Source organism: Lytechinus variegatus, chromosome 2 (assembly GCF_018143015.1).
Source record: "Lytechinus variegatus isolate NC3 chromosome 2, Lvar_3.0, whole genome shotgun sequence".
Classification (NCBI taxonomy): domain Eukaryota; kingdom Metazoa; phylum Echinodermata; class Echinoidea; order Temnopleuroida; family Toxopneustidae; genus Lytechinus; species Lytechinus variegatus.
The window spans coordinates 45,294,943-45,312,706 of record NC_054741.1 but is presented as its reverse complement, the minus strand read 5'-3'; the positions used below and the strand labels follow the sequence as shown (position 1 = coordinate 45,312,706).

General features: G+C 37.0%; 1 protein-coding gene across 1 annotated transcript in view; it reads right to left on the bottom strand.

Moving 5' to 3' along the window:
- Positions 1-510: 510 nt before the first annotated feature.
- Positions 511-17,764, bottom strand: part of LOC121408139 (proteasome subunit beta type-5-like) — a 64,989-nt gene continuing 47,735 nt past the window's right edge. The window contains exons 5-7 of the mRNA XM_041599467.1: positions 15,242-15,271; positions 14,471-14,675; positions 511-1,204 (exon numbers count right to left, since the gene is read on the bottom strand). Coding sequence (XP_041455401.1) covers positions 1,110-1,204; positions 14,471-14,675; positions 15,242-15,271 — 330 coding nt within the window. The 3' untranslated portion in view covers positions 511-1,109. The remainder of the gene's footprint in view (positions 1,205-14,470; positions 14,676-15,241; positions 15,272-17,764) is intronic.

Sequence of the window (17,764 nt, the reverse complement as noted above, 5' to 3'; positions counted from 1 at the left end):
TTATGCCAATAATAGTAAACAAATAGAATAAAGTTATCATTTGCATGCATTAATTGTTACATAAGATCACTAAAAAGAAAAAAAAATCTCTACATAACATTAAAATATACTTGTACACATTTTTGGTAACCCAGGGTACAGCGCAAAAAATAAAATAAATAATTCAACAAAATGGCGGATTATTATTTGGTACCCCAGGGTACCAAATACTGCATCATATCTCACTAAAAATAGTTTTCAAATGCCCAATTTTTGTGTATTTGGGTCTTCTTTTGGTAAACATTCAACTGCGGGTCGATTTTTATAAAATTGTGAGTATGAATCAATTTTTAAGGTTAATTTATGCAAATTATATGCAAATCACATGTAAAAAGACATGTATTATCATATATCAACATAAAGAATTGTCAAAATCACATTTTTTTTCCACATATGTCACTGGTACCAAAAGCATTAATTCTTAATAGGATGTCTCGATATCAATGACTGGAATCCTTTTTCATAGGGCTAATTTATGCAAAATTATGCAAAATCACACTATTCACCGTGAATTACTGTATATGTATAGTACAGACCTAAACTTTTTCATAGAAGCCTATTTCTTTTATTTTTTTCGAGGGGGGGGGTATTTGGGATTTATTTTGACGGGGCATCAAATCTATTTGACTTCTGTACAGTTCCTGAATGAGAATCAACTCTCAATGTTAATTAACTAGTAGTCTATCTAAAACTAACAACTTTTTTTTCAATGTAATTCAATAATAATAATAATGAGAATGCGCCTCCGAATAGATTGTTTCTAGATAAATGGCGCTATACAAATGCCTATCATTATTATTTGTCTGAGAAATGCCAAATCATCTTTTTGGGAACAAGCATCGATTTATCTTCTCAGAACTTGAGCCTTCTCAGGAATTTAGAGTGTTTAAAAGAATTTTACATTTGAAGAGTATGCACGAATCATCGCATATCGGAAAATGGATCCCCATGGACTCAACTGGACTTGGACAGAAATTCCCTATTACCCTCACCCCCTTTTATTTTAACTATGCATTACACACTACAAAAATGACGGATACCTAATGGAAATCTACATGATGATGATGACTTCATTTCTTCTCTTTCTCATCCAGGTATCTGTAATGCAGATCCTTGACATCTGTTGAAGATACCTTCACCCAGCCAGTCTCCTGCATGTGGTATACTGCAGACAAGAAACACAAGGATTTACTTGATGCCGTATGACATACAGAATGAGGAATATTACAAGGACACACGATCTAACAAAGAATACATGAAAGTGAATTCAGAAATTGTACCTCATAGTGATCCCAAGCTTTTGCCCATAATGGCAAAGTTGTTCTTGTAATTTTCAATCTTCATAGCTTGTAATATCAATGAGTGGGCTTTTCCAAGAATTTCATGTAATTAGATGGACCTTATCAGCAACACAGATTTTAGATATTTGATAACTTGACAGGAAATTCTATAAACAAGTGGAACACCTCTGGCAGTCTCACCTGCATTATGCGATTCAATATAGCAGCAGTGCTGACTTAGAAAACAGCTATTGAATAATTATTCACAAAAGAAAACATTCATATGATAATAAAATACCATGTCCATTCACCCAAAATGAGCCTTGACCATGATCGTGTGACCAATGATGTGTGCAAATCAATCATTTACACTTGATTATCCTTTATGTCTATGTTTCATGAAGTAGAATAAACTAAAACTTTCTAAGTTATGATGCCAATCAACAAATACCCCCAACATGACCAAGTTCATTGAACCTAAATAACCTTTCACCTTGGTCATGTAACCTGAAACTCACACAGGATGTTCAGTGATACAAGTATCAGGAACTAGATCCATAAACTTCAACAAATACCCCAAAATGGCCAAAGTTCATTGACCATAAATGACCTTTGACCTTGGTCATGTGACCTGTAACTCGTACAGGTTGTTCCGTGATACAAGTTTTATGAACTAGATCCATAAACTTTTAAAGTTACAATGGTAATTCAACAAATACCCCTAACATGCTCAAAGTTCATTGACCCTAAATGACCTTCGACCTTGGTCATGTGACCTGTAACTCATGCAGGATGTTCAGTAATACTTCATTTACACTTATGTGTAAGTTTCATGGACATAGGCTGCGTTTATGCGACCTCGACCCAGAATCATGATTTGAATCACAATTTGAATCATGATTCAAAACAGCAGCATGAATCACGATCCGACAGAATCAGCGTTTATACGACCATCTTTCTAACGCTGTTTCTCCCTGAATTCGGTCCGATCCAGTGCGCATCACAGTGCGCAGTTTGACCCAGGAAGTATAGGTCAACATTTTCGCACGTGTTTCTAACTTCACGTCGGCTGCTAGATTTTTGCTGCCGCCGGAGCTATTAACGAGCAAACGTTTGTGCAAGTGCAACGCTTACTCGGCTTCCGAAAAATAAATCTTTTACTTCCAGAATTCCGTGTATTGTACCTCATATTGTTTTTGATCGGGAACCAGAAGGGGTCATTATCCTCCCTCCCACCTCCCAATCGATTTTTCTTGTCTATGATGGTCCTGTACTGGGCACGAATTCTGTTAATTTTGTCTCGACAGGCGGTGCCACATCTCCGTTGAAATCCCTCCCTCGCAAGCGCCGCTGAACTTAGGGATCGTCTTATTTCTGTGATTCCCGGTAAGGGATGCTTGTGCTTCAGGCTGAGCCCAAAGCACAAGCAGAGCCCTGAGTTAATTCATCGTCGATCAGTCCAATTTGTGCCTTTGGAACTTGAAGAAATGATTGATGAAAACAATGAAATATACAAATGACGCTACAGTACAACCCCGGGGGTACAATACACAGAATGATAATTCCTAAATGCTGGCAATACTGCTACACGAAAATTAACCTGCACGAAACACAGCGCGCGCCTTTGAGTCGATCCCGGAAGAAGCACGACACAATGACGTCATAGAATCATGATTCAAATCACGATATCGTTTATACGACCTTTTTCGTTCGTGATTCTACAGAAACGTCTTTCCAAACGCCCCTTTTTTCGTGTTTCATGTTTGTGATTCTAATCATGATTATATTCAATTTCGACTAAACGCAATCGTGATTCTGCAGAATCGTGATTTGAATCATGATTCTAATCATGATTCTAGGGTAAAAAAGTGTCGAATAAACGCACCCTAGGTCCATATACTTCCTTAGTTATGATGACATTTCAAAGTCTTAACCTAAGGTTAAGATTTTGATATTGATCCCCCAAGGTCCTGTTCACGGATAGGGTCCACCGGATTCATTCTCTATTTCCTTTGGGTGGAAAAATATTCAAACTTGACCAAAGTGATCACTTATGGTGTCAACCTCAAAAATGGAATTTGATGTTCAAAGCTGCCAATGAACACTGTTTAGTCCATCAGTTTCAGTAGGTTCTTTTTGTTGAGAGTATGAGTTGTCCATGAATATCATATACGGTATATTTCATATAAACAGGAACCTCTAAAATATGAATTTTAGGCCAATGAAATTTCGTGGTAGGACATGACATTTTCTGTTCACACTTGAGTGTTATCAAGTCCCTGACCTTTTAGAAAGTATTGAAATTGAAATGTTTCATTAACCATGCAAAAATGTTACATAGAACATATACCCTTTTTACACAGGATTTTCTTAGCCATGGACTACTGCTAACCCTGTACTATCCTTAACCCCGTACTATTTTTTTTCCTTTTCACACATGCCAAATTGTTATTGCTAACCCCGGATAAGGAATGCTTGCTTTTCACACACGAAACTTGCTAACCCCGGACTAGTGGTAGCTCATGAATATGAGCGCACTGAGGGGTCATTCGGGTCATATCCCAAATCGCGCGCGCTTTAAATACATTTGTCGTTCATTCGTAGTACAAGTACTTCACTCTGAATTGTTTACCGGCTTTACGATAGACCTGTGTTCGCTGTTCATGAACATTCATTATGGTTACCTCTGACTGGCCAACAAGGCCGGCTCTGTTGCGGGTCATGAATGGTAGCGCTAAGCCCACTTTCGTTTTACACTAGCTAGGCATGAGACAGAGAAATTTTTTAAAAAGAGGAACTTCACGGCCCCCCTGGGGGAGGGTGGTTCCCCCTCCCACGTTGGGAAAATTTTGGAATTTAAGGTATGCAAAACCCTATTTTGATGCATTCTACAATCAAATTTTACTGTTTTGAAGAGGTTATTTTGTAGATAAATATAGTCACCGTAGCTGACTTTGCAAGCTCAACTTCATGGTCCAACCACTGCCATTTAAACTTGTTGGAGACATCCTTGTCAATATCACTAACACGAGGGTCATTCTTCTCAACAGTCTTCATTTTGTAGTTGAAGAAATTACACCACACACCCTACAAATTCTTGTAAAATCCACGATAATCCAACTCGAAAACGCTGTAAGTCCATATCACTTGCATTCAATGTAAACAAATGTATACACACGTGCATGCAGAAGGCTGCCAGCTGCATAACCCAGGGAACTCCCAGCGGGCGGGAGCCCAGGGGCTTACCTTGTATATGACCATACTCACGGGACTAACGTGATTTATGGTCTAAATATTTCTCCAAATGAATTGTGAAAATAGAAATTATGCACTTACCTCGTTTATATGGATGAAGGTCTAACGAGTGGCAGTTTCCTGACATTTGGGCACAGACTGGAACCTCAAAAAACGAAAAGTTCTCTCCTTCTACCCCCGTCTCGATCGGCCATTTTTGTTATGAATCGTAACAAAATGGCCGATCGAGACTGGGGTAGAAGGAGAGAACTTTTCGCTTTCGCAGCGGGCGGGAGCTCCCTGGGTTACCAGCTACATAGAAAATGCACACGTACAGTACTCACACTGCACCATTCACAACGCACGCACTGCTGGCGGGATATGGTAGCCTCAATTTTCATTTTTTATTTTTTAGAATGTCGAAATCCGCGGAGAAATCTCATGCCTGACAAGCGATCTTAAGCCCGTACTATTGCTCTTAGCACCGCAATGGCTGGGATAACCCTGCTTTTTTGCAGGGCCAAATAATCCCGTACTTAAGGTGGGGTTAGCCCACTTTGCAAAAATGTTGTGTAAAAAGAAAGTGGGCTAAGCTTAACCCCATACTATAGGTGGGGCTAAATGGCAATTTAGCCCTTAAGGAAATTTTAGCGTGTGTAAAAAGGGTAATAGAGATTTTATGTACCGAAAATCATTGTCCAATTATTAACACTGATGAAGCAGTGCAGGACTTAATCTTTGTTCAGTTTTCTGTTCACAATTTTGTCACGTCCTGCCATTTTTACTCGGAGCCTCTAGTGATATATACTCAACAATGGATCCATCTGTTATTATTCATGATTAGCACAATTCATAAGTCTATACAGTCAGGTGTAACTTTATAGGAAACATGGTTGAATTTATTCACAGTACGAGATCTAATTTTTCTGTTCACACGTGTCACGTTCTGCCACATCTGTCATGTCCTTCTCATCTTATGCCTGTATCTACTAGAAAAATATCAGTCTATCATTGCAATTCTAGTATGTTTGCGGTTAGTTCATTGGTAAAACGATGGAATATGTACTTTTTAATTTTTGGTCATTACTTCTGAGAAATTTTGAAAAAACTGCATTTAAAGTGGCAGGACGCGACACAACAAATGTGAACAGAAATTTATACACGTTTTGATATGCTTCACTTTATTCTTTCTATTTTTTCCAAATTATTTGCAAACATTCTTTTTTTTAATGTTGGTCTTCTGTTTTAGATACATTTTCAATAAATGCAATTGCTGTATTTCATTACCTTTAACATAACTTTTTGTGATTGCACAGTGCCTGTAGGGCTTGTGAACAAAAATTGATTTTATTTTATCACTACTTGTTGTGTAAATGTATTTTATATTTTTATTAAATCATGAACAAGGAACATAAAGAACATTACACTGCCAAATGAATGATAAAAAAGTGGTCCTGATAGATTGAAATTTTCTAATTTTTCAGCCAGGACGTGACATAATTAATATGAACGTAAAATTAAATTTCATAATGTCCCCAGTCAGCAGTGTATTAATAAATGCCACAATGCAAAATATCAGTATGCTTATTTACGATACACATACAAACACACACATACTCACAGGTGCACCCACACACATACACTAACCCCTGCAATAATTATCCCATCCTTTTGACATGCACTTACCACTGAAACAAAAATTTTAGATCTATTAGTTAGTTGTTGAATGACAAGTTTGTTGTGCCAGATCAAATGTGAAATATAATGAATAAGAAAGTCAAACTGAAATTCCTGTTCACAACTAAATGGTTTGACTCTTCATATTTTACTCTTAGAAATTCAAAAGTAAATAGAAAGTTTACAATAGACTTTATCGCAAATAGATTCACGCAAAGGATCATGGGATCGCAAAGGGGGCGATAGCGCCGCTATTGTCCGGATGCGACCATGCGACCGCAAGCAGCCGACAATAAAGTGTACGATTTTCATAGTGTATCAAAATACGATCGATGCCCGCAGCCAACATTTTGCTAACTTCCAGTAAACGCCTCGTCATATTTGTTCCAGAGTCTAACATCACTTTTCTTCTTAATCGTGGGTGGCAGAGATAGATGTGCTGTCTATAGCTGCAAGAATTACCACAGACTCATGAAAACTAGTGCAATTTTGTTTCATTTTCGCGCACTGTCTGTGCGTATTTTGAGCTGTGCTGCTGTGACTGTGCAAATGTGCTTTTATGCACGGACAGCGGGCACTCTCGGCTCAGGGATAGTGTACCTCGGCGAGGCAGTGGAGGAAACTGGTCCCGGAATTCCAAGCAATAATAAAATGATGATCAATAAAACAAACTCTGCAGTAGAGTTGATTACTTTATTCTAGTTATATATTTTTGTAATATCAATAGGAGTGGGCTATACATGGGTCAAAAATACTTTTTTTGTAATTTCAATATGGGAACAGTTTTTTTTTTATTCCTTGTAATGTATCTCAACATGAAATGACAATATTTTTTGTCTTGGGTCCGAGAAAAAAGTGTGCCGGGCCAAAATCCAAAATGGCCGCCAAAACCACCCAAAATCAGTTTTGGCAACAACTTCTTTATTTGGTGGTCTTTTTCTTTGGTTTTGGTGTCTATTCATATGTATTTGGGGGCAGGCAATTTGTTTTTCCTATAATCAGTACTTTTAAACCATTATTTGTAGAGTTAAAAGGTAATTTTACCTAAATTTTTCAATTTTTATAGCCTTTTTTTAGCCAAAAAGTAAATTTCATCATCCTGGGGTTCTTGTATATTAGATGGTACGAGGTCAACAATAGCAAGCAGCTTCATAGAGCTATATCGCTTTTATTCCTCTACTATGGGTTTTACGGATATTTGTGAAATATATCCTAAAATGTTACTTATCCATAGGGGCTATACAGTATACAATGTACTGTACATACTGCACTGCATTAATGCATTGGCTACCATGACAAGGCATTGCTGGTTTCATCATGTACATCAGCTGACAAGCAATCGAATTCACAATTCACAATCTAATTTTAAACCTTAAGAGCTTATTTCTATGACACCATAGTTTATACATGCCTTGTCATGGTGGCCAATGCATTTATGCAGTGCAGTATGTACAGTACATTGTATACTGTATAGCCCCTATGGATAATTAACATTTTTTTATATTTAAGATATATTTCACAAATATCCGTAAAACCCATAGTAGAGGAATAAAAGCGATATAGCTCTATGAAGCTGCTTGCTATTGTTGACCTCGTACCATTTAATATACAAGAACCCCAAGAAGATAAAATCTACTTTTTGGCTGAAAAAAAGGCTATATATTGGCAAATTTAGATGTAATTACCTTTTAACTCTACAAATAATGGTTTAAAAGTGTTAAGTATAGGAAAAACAAATTACCTGCCCCCTAAAACATATGAAAAGACACCAAAACCAGAAAAAAAGACCACCAAATAAAGAAGTTGTGGCCAAAACTGTGATTTTGGGGGGTTTTGGCGGCCATTTTGGATTTTGGCCCAGCACACTTTTTTCTCGGACCCGAGACAAAAAATATTGCCATTTCATGTTGAGAAAAGGTAAAAGGAACACAAAAAAATGTTCCCTCAGTAAAACCAAAAATCACCCGTTTATATCCCACTCCTAATATCAATCGATAGTCAAGAATACATGTTCTATAAATAATTATCTCAATCATGATTTTATTCAGAGTAGGCCTATAAACCGAGCTGTGTTTTCTTTTTCTCTCTACAGATAGGCTACATAATTTGCATATAATTCAGGATCATGGTCGGACATTCTGAAGTTTTATTAGTGGCATGCTTAGACAAAATAATGAATTAAATAGAACAAAAATGAGAATAGATGAAAGTATGTTGAGAGAAAAATAAGTAAACAAAAGAAAACAAAAAAAACTTAATGAGGAAGGTGATCTGTGCAGAGAAGTGACTGAATGCGACGAAATTAATTGAAGATGTAAATGATAAGATTTTTTAATCAAAAGAATGGAATATATATCATTTATATGAATTAAATATCCATCATCTGCTAAGTTTCAGACAAAATAAAATTACAGAGAGGTTGGAGGGATATAGGGCCTATATGGGATCATAAAATGTTTTAAATTCAGGGATTTATTTAATCTTTATCCTGCATGTCATAGGCCTATTATTTCATATGTCCTTTAATATACACACACACTAGCATGTTTATAATATACTTTATATTTGTTTCACCCCCCCCGTAACAGAGCTTGTATGATCAAACTCAAAAGCCGGGTTGCAAAAAAAGGAATATATATTTCCCCCCAAAAAACAAAAACTAGCTAAATTTATATGGAGATAAAATATATACATGGTCTACATTATGATTCTCATGAATATTCTTTAATGGAAAAATTTGCTATCTAATTCGGATCGCAGACGTTCTCTTTTCCCCGGCTCTTTTCTAAAGTCGATCGGCATTGACCCGCAATCACTGTCTCACTTTTCCCACAAAATCTTCCCAAGTTTAGCCTCAGAAAACTTCGAAATACGGTGAGTATTGAGTTCATACTTTCACTGGACAATCATGATACAAAGATTGTTCTATAAACCCACATTCAAGTATCCAAAATAATTCAAATACGAAGAAATCAGACTTTAAAAAAGCCTGGATTTTGAGTGACACTACACAAAACATATGGCGTTGTATGGCTTCCGATTCCGCGTTTGCCCCCTTTCGCATCCCGTGATCCTCTGCGATGACAGACGCCCTCACGCGACAAACGCTATTTGCGATAAGGTCTATAAATTCTGTGTTGATTTGTCCTAAAGCTAATTAATTAATTAGAGGGTATTCATTTGTCTCGCAATCTACTATGGTCAACAAGGAAATTTGTGATCACTCTCGCAAAAAGTGTTCACTTGCTTTCTAGGAAATTTGTGATCACTCTCGCAAAAAGTGTTCACTAGCTTACAAGTTCACGAGCTTTCGAGTGCCGCTGCGACTCTTTATCAAGTGACGAAAATTGTCTGATATTGTACTCTATTTATACTAATCTCCAAGACCGTACGCACGAACGCGAGAACAATAGGTGGGCACTGATCCGTTGTGCGATTGGTCAGGAGTTATGCAAATAAGCCGGGGGTATATGCAAATACGCCATGGGTCGGCAATATGCAAATGAGACCAAAAAATTGGCAGGGCTCGCTAGTTTCCCGTGGGCGGGGGTTGACTAGCTGAGCGGTCCCTCGATCGGGGCCGGGAACGATCGGGTCGGCGTGCACTGCCAGGTAAGGGGGTATTGTGCTGTCGGATGGTTCGCATCCAGATTATTTCAGTCCGCAATAATGAACCTATTTAGTATTAGCTAATTAATTATTGTGTCAACATAATGTATGACATATATTCAAGGAAGGGTATAATGGAAGTGACAGACAGATACATCATACATCTTGTAAATAACAAAATCAGGTATGATTTTTCCGATTTATAGATTATTCCATAGTTACAGATCAGCAAAGATTAATCCAGGGTGGCATATCCCTGGAGAATGGAGTTGATAGGTGCTGGCATTAGAGGATATCACCTTGACAGCAGAAAAAGCTAAGATCTATTGGCTGGAACGCACAACGAAAAGTAGGAAGAGGTTGATTGCCCAAAGCTTCTTACATACATTCACTAAATAAACTGTCTGACTTGGAAAAGAACCCAGAAGAAACCATGTATCATGGACCTATAGGCATACTACCAGATAGAAGAGCATCAGATGAAATAGCTTGGATGGCAGGCAAGAATCATGAGGAAGGATTCCTGCGAGACGATAAACTGATCGTCTTGGAAGTGTACTTTCACCCTCACCAAGTACCACACAAGCTTCCACACCAGGCAAGAGACCTGTCTTCTCTACCATATGAGAAGGAAGAGAAGGGGCTGAGAAGAAAAGCTTAACTTTACAAGTGGTGGCAGTCTGACTCGGATTCCTGGCTAAAGAAAGAACCCTTGGAAAGGTGTGAACACCAACATTTCCCCCATCAAGTCGGTCCATGGATGAATGACAGGGCTTAGAGAAAACTTCAACCATGACCAGAAGCGGTTGCTACCAGAAGAAAACTTTATATTAAAGTGGGTAAAGAAAACAGCCTTGGTTTCAGAGAGCCTTTGCCCCTATAAAACTCCAAAAGGACTCCAAGAGAAGCTAGCTTAAGGTAGGCTAGTTATATCAAGATCATCCCAGGAGGTCATAAAGCAGTTGGGAGTTGGATAGCCCCGAAAAGTCAGTGACATATTGGGGTATAGAGGCAAAAGCTGAGCGATAGCACATAATTTAGTTGGAAATTGTGATAAGGAAACTGGGAGACATCCTGTTCACTGCAACAGATTGCAAAGACCTCAAATCTTGAGCTGTTAGGAGACCTAGTAGACCCAATATGGTCCTGAGCAATTAACTGATAAGTGCACACTGAAAAATCGTAAGGCTTTGCTCCTGTTTGCATCCAAGCCATCAAGAGAAGTCTCATCGGGGATCAGGGGTGTGAGTGGTCACAAAAAAAAAGAAAAAAGCTGAAAAAAAGCTGAATAGTGTTGAAAAAGTCTGAAACAGACCTCTCATACTTTTTGCACAGAGGAAAGCCGAAAATAAGCTGAAATTAAGCTGAAAAAAAAAATCTGAAATTAGATTAAAATCTGAACTCTCACACCCCTGGGGGATGAAGGGTCCCTAAAAGAAGCTGGGATACAATGTGCGATCTCAGAGAAGAGAGGATGAGGCTTCCTGTCCAAAACTAAATCCTTCTTTGTGGAGACTGAACCTGGAGAAGCTACATGTATGCTCTTGCCTTCACCAATCACCTTCACATGCATGTAGGAAGATGACTAGTTTTAAAAAGAACAAGGGCTATGAACAAGATAGGCCACAGGTCAGGATGGGCTGGAAGCAACTGGTTGTTTGTGATGGGGAAATAACTGTGAGCAAGAATGCTATATTCCTTAGCAAGCTTCAGAGAAGACAGCCAATGTCTTCCATCACTGACCACTTAAAAAACAAATGAGCAAAAAGAATATGGGGGAGGGGGGTCCTTCATTCCCGGCCTTCATTCTCATCTTCCACTTCTCGTAGTGTATAGTCACCAACAACTCCCAATACACTCTAGTGATGGGAGTGGACAGGAGTGTGGGACTTAACCAAAATTTCTTTCCCCAGAGTGTTTGGGCCAGAATGGTACAGACAAAATGTTGAGCTTTGAATGACCAAGGCTCTGACAGAGAGTAGGTACGAACCTGGAGCAGTATGTGTGAGTGTAGTAAAGGTCTTATGCCTATTATAAGCAATCTAGCTAGCCAAGTGCCGTAGGTCTGTTCAGTGAGTGTGGCATACGAACTGAACTAGAAATACCTAAAATACATATTTCTTCTTTCTCAATGAGCATTCAGAGTGAGAAATGTTAATTCACGAAAGGTTACAGAATGAGCATGCTGCCTGTACAAAAAGTAAATGGGAAATTAGGGTATCTGAGAATCAGGGTCAAGGTTGTCAGAAAAAGTGGGGTTACTTATAATGAAATAATATCTAGAACTTAATCCTTATAAAAGAAAAGTTAATAAAAAGTGAAGAAAAATGTGATTAGTGTCTCACACTGTCAATATTGTGATTGATAAAGGTACATATAAATAAATATATAAATACATATATATACAAACGCAAGTGTTTGTATTCAGGTAGGCAAGTTTTGAATACACAAAACTACAAACAGTATACACTGAATATCTAATCATGGATGTACATAAAGATGTATAGAAAAGAAACTGGAAATGATCCCAAATGATCCGATATGGTTCTAATGCATAAAAAAAACAGTCATGCATAGACAATTTTAGAAAAGAATGTAATTATATCTATATTTAGAATAATCGAAACTTTATGCTGTGACCTGTAGGCTGTATGTTTTTAACAGCGGTCTGGCAGCTGGGTTCCGATAGAGTCTGATGGAGATTCCGATGATTTGAATTCTAATTCTGAGACAAGTCCTCTAGGATGGACTCTGTTCAACCACCATGATGCGAGTCTCCATCTCCTAAACGTGTAGCATCGGTGTATTTATGTTGATAATCACTACGACAAGCTTTCGCCGAGGATGGAACGCGACATGTGTTCATTAAAGGCCTGACGTAAGAACAGTTCAATATGAGGTAAGAACAGTTCAATATGAGTTGAGAACATTCGCGGATACTTATTTTTTGTTAATTGATTTAGCGGCAGAATCATACAGCGCAATTAGCAATTTCTTTGAGTTTTTATTATTGTAATCTGAATTATGAGCTCGGGTATAAGTTGGCCACTTAAATTATTGCAGTACACCAATTTTGTACTTATACCAAAAAGGAATCATTGTTTTTCGTAGGAAAAACTGGAAAGTGAATATTTACACAATTCACTATTTGGAGCATGATTAATAGACAATTTTCATCTGAATATTTAGATCAGAATGAAGCATTCACATTTGAGCATGCATGTATATTCTTTATGTAAATGGAGATTATATTGTGTAATTTGTTATGTGAAAACCAAAGGGATAATATTCATTCTGAGGTTGGAGAAAACCAATTGAAGATATTTGATTAATAAATCACAATTTCTTGATTTGAATATATATATCAATGCATTGAATTTGATTTATCATTGTGTAAATTCTTAGTCAACGTATCTATATAACCAGAATAGCATCTATCGCCAGATAATGCTAAACAGTGCATCATGAATCTGACACACAGGTAGAGTAATGTTATTTGTAGAGATGGGAAGTTTTCTCTTGTCTAATCATAAAATCAAACAAATAACCCTGTCTAGTTTGTTCAATAACTTCTACTTAAGATTTCTGTTCACATTAATCTGTCACGTCCTGCCAATAAAAGCATAAAATCTGTAGTTTTACAAACAATACAAGAATCTAGCCGATTTTTCATAGTGAGTTATCACTGTGGGAAGGGCAATTACCACTGACATATTATAGTCTTTTCTTCTGGTCTTGAATGTATTAACAAAACTTTTGCAAGTCACATTCACATTTTCTACTGAAATCCTGCACAAACGCATTACAAAATTGGTAAATCGTAGAAAGAACTTTCATATTTGGATCATGTGTAGCAAAAATAATGTGCTTTAATTACCGGTACTCAAAGAAGAATTGGCATAAGTCCATTCCTTCCGTTAAAAAATTGTAGTATAATTAGCTCCACTTTTGTGAAAAATATTAGCTCAGAAGATTGGGTATAGTATGAGGTAAAGCAGATGAAATTAAGGTCCAGAATTCAATTTTCATAAAAATTCATTATCTGAAGTTTCAAGAAAAACACAAATTTTAACGTGTCAATGGGATTTGAAAATTTTACCACTAGGTTGACAAAGGTGGACCCTATCCGTGAACAGGACCCCCAACATGGTTTAAATTCAATGACCCTAAATGACTTTCGACCTTAGTCATGTGACCTGAAACCAAGGCAGGATGTCCAGTAATACCTGATTACCCTTATGACCAAGTTTCATGAACTAGGTCCATATACTTTCTAAGTTATGTCATTTCAAAAACTTAACCTTAGGTTAAGATTTGATGTTGATGCCGCCGCCGTCAGAAAAACGATGCCTAGAGTCTTGCCCTGCTATGCAGGCGAGACAAAAATGAAAGGTGTTTACTATATAACTTTAGCCTGCAAAAAAGCTATAAAATTTGTGAGGAGGAATGCAGGACTATTTGTAATATAGTAAATAGAAATATGATTTGAGTGAAAAAGACTATTTCATCTTACTCTAATTCAACACAGCATAAATATAAAACCTGGCAGAACCAATCATTAGGACAATATCACAAGTTTTAAATCAACTATTTATCAAAAGCAGAAGATTCATTTGGAATACAACACTCACAATTGACAACACCACCAGAGTAGGCATCCCTATGTGTGGCATGGTAGATAGCTCTCTGACCTAGGTCACGTGCCTCTTCAACACTCAACTCCCATTTATAGCCTTCATCAAGGACGCCATAAGCATAGGGGGAACCTGAACCTACAGAGAATAGCTTGTTGGTGAGACGGTTTCCATCACTGTCAACGTAGTACAAACCAGGGCCCTGTAAAGAAAATACAATGCTGTAATTATTGACTGTATATTTCACTTACGGATATAGTTACAGACAAGTTTAGAATCATGAGGCTTCTTTCCTGAAAGTCAGCCTGTCAGAAGTCCAAAGTTTTAAAATCCTGTTTTGTCCATGTTGAACAGAGGTGGCTAGATTATACTCGTATTCATAATGATCACCTTTACCACCTTGTTCCACATTGCACGATTCAGTGCATCCTCCATCCTCAACCCAACCCTCCTCCATTTGTTTTGGCAGGGGCGGTATTCTGAAAGCTCAATTAGCGCTCCATTAAATGGGTAACTTAAGTGGAAAAATAAGTGGAAACTTTTCAGAATACCCCCCAGGTCTTCTTTCACCGTCCCCTCCTCTGCAGAAGGCCCATGCCGCAATGTTTCTTATTTATTTTGTTATTTTCATAAAATAAATACTCTTGTTTTTCAATATCCAATCACATTCACAACAATGAAAACTGACAAAGAGTCATAGAATTGAATTTCCCCAACACTATTCATGTCATATTTACATTGTTCTATAATAATCCAGTAGATACTCACTCGTTTATCCCAGCCACAGATCATAGTTCCCTAAAAGATATAAAAATTAAAAGGAAAATGAAATATATACTTGTCATGCAATCCCTCCCGCTTTTGTGATTTTTAACAGCTTGTCAGATTTACAGCACATTTAGTAATGTTTCTGGATATCATGACAGACCATCTAACAATGACAAATCTGTCATCATAATCAACGGTGAATTACATTTACTTCAACAGAAAAAAAAAAAGATTTTATTGTATGATAATCAATCAACAGAGCTGTCAACCTGAACAAGAACATTTCAGTATTTCTAAAGCAGAATATCAGTATTTTGGTGAGGAAATTATTATTTTCAAAGAAATACCATAGGACAACACATAATACTGAAACATTAGAAATCAGTATTTTGCATGAAACCATCAGTATTCTTCTTATTTTTCAGTACTACATACTGAAAATCCGTACTACTTGGCAGCTCTGAATCAAGTATAAGATCAAATAAACAATCTTTTGCCTTCACATATTTTTTCCACAAAGGTGTGCTAATGTATGATTCAAAATACAGCACATGTATTGTACGTACGTGAAAGTAATATTCCATTCATTCATTACATGTATATAAACAATATAAAATGGCCATGTGAATATAATGTCAGCCTGAGTCGAATCAAGTTTTAGATCTGTGTTCGATCGATGTCATCGAGTGCCGGTGCAGATTTTGCAAAATCGGTGCATAAAAAAAAAAACAAGTGGAATGCCTCTGGCCGTCTCACCTGCATCACGCGATTCAACATAGCAGCAGTGCTGACTTTGAAAACTACTATAACTCGCACAAGATGTTCAGTGATACTTGGTTACTCTTATTTACACGTTTTATGAAATAGACCAATACACTTACAGAGATAGGATGGTAATTCAACAAATACCCCCAATGTGGCCAAAATTCATTGACCTCACATGACCTTTGACCTTGATCATGTACCTGAAACTTGCACAGGATATTCAGTGATACTTGATTACTCTTATGTCCAAGTTTCAAAAGTCAGATTGATAGAATTGCAAAGTTATGATGGTAATTCAACAGATACCCCCATTATGGCCAAAGTTCTTTGACCTTTGACCTTGGTCATGTGACTTAAAATGCGCACAGGATGTTCAGTGATACTTGATTACTCTTATGTCCAAGTTTTATGAACCAGACCAACATACTTCCAAAGTTATGATGGTAATTCAACAAATACCCCCAATTCGGCCAAAGTTCATTGACCCCAAATGACCTTTGACCTTGATCATGTGACCTGAAACTTGCACAGGATGTTCAGTGATACTTGATTACTATTATGTCCAAGTTTCATGAATCAGATCCAAAATCTTTTAAAGTTTTGATTAAGCCTGAGTCGAATCGATTATAAAATCGGTGTTCGATCGATGTCATCGAACACCGGTGCAGATTTTGCAAAATCGGTGCATCGAAAAAAAAAAAAATACGTCGGCCTGCTGATTCGTTTGGTTTACACAATCAATCATCAAAATATGTCCAACTTTACTACTACTTACTAGTACTTGATTTCTATTGCCCCCAAAATGAAACCGATTGAGTAATGCTATTCACCATTAATTTGAAGTTTATTTCTATCATAGTTTGAGTCTTACTTGTCTGCTCGTGCCGAGATAATTTCTGCACAATGAATTCATGAATGGAAGTCATGGCCATCGATCATGCATGCGCAGTACTGTTCTTTAAAGAGAAATTCCAGTAGTTGCAGTAAACACCGATTTCATGAGAAAGTCTGTAAAACAAGGCTTAATTGTCTGTATATCATCGAGGATCTCAATCTGGTACAGTTACATAAACTGAACTTTGTGAAATCTTGAAATCTATGCTGAAAATGTTCACACTGAAGATCACCAACACAGATAGGCACACGTGGGACAGCAGGGTTGGCGATTTTTTTTTATTTTTAAAAAAAAATAAAAAAATCGGATTTATTTGATTTAAATCAGATTTTTTTTATTTAAATCAGATTTTTTTTATTTTTTTTATTTTTTAAAAGTTCCTTCGAAAAAAAGGGTAATTATCCCCCCCTTACTCTTACAATGACATCAATATTGATGCTATACAATTCACCCCTAATATTGTTCTTAACCACATATTTTGTAATTAAAATCCAGTAAAAATGGACAATTAAAAATAAATTTGAGGAATCATGTACATGTGTATCTGAACTTAATTCTATCATACATAGGCCTATGAAGGAATATTCCATAGGGAATTCCCAGTGAGTAGAGAAAATTCCCCTCTGGGATTTTTCATTCAAATATTTAAAAAATCCAAGAGAAAAAATCCCTTATCAAAACTGCCAACAAACCCTTTGCCAATTACTAGTATTCATGGATATTGTAAGAGAAATAATTCAAATCAATGATTTTTTTTTCAATTAGTCACAGCTTTACAATAGCCAAAGAGAGACTACAACTGTATATGTTTAGGATCTTTTTAGTTTGATAAAAAGCTCTTCTCTTGCTACAGATATAGATGC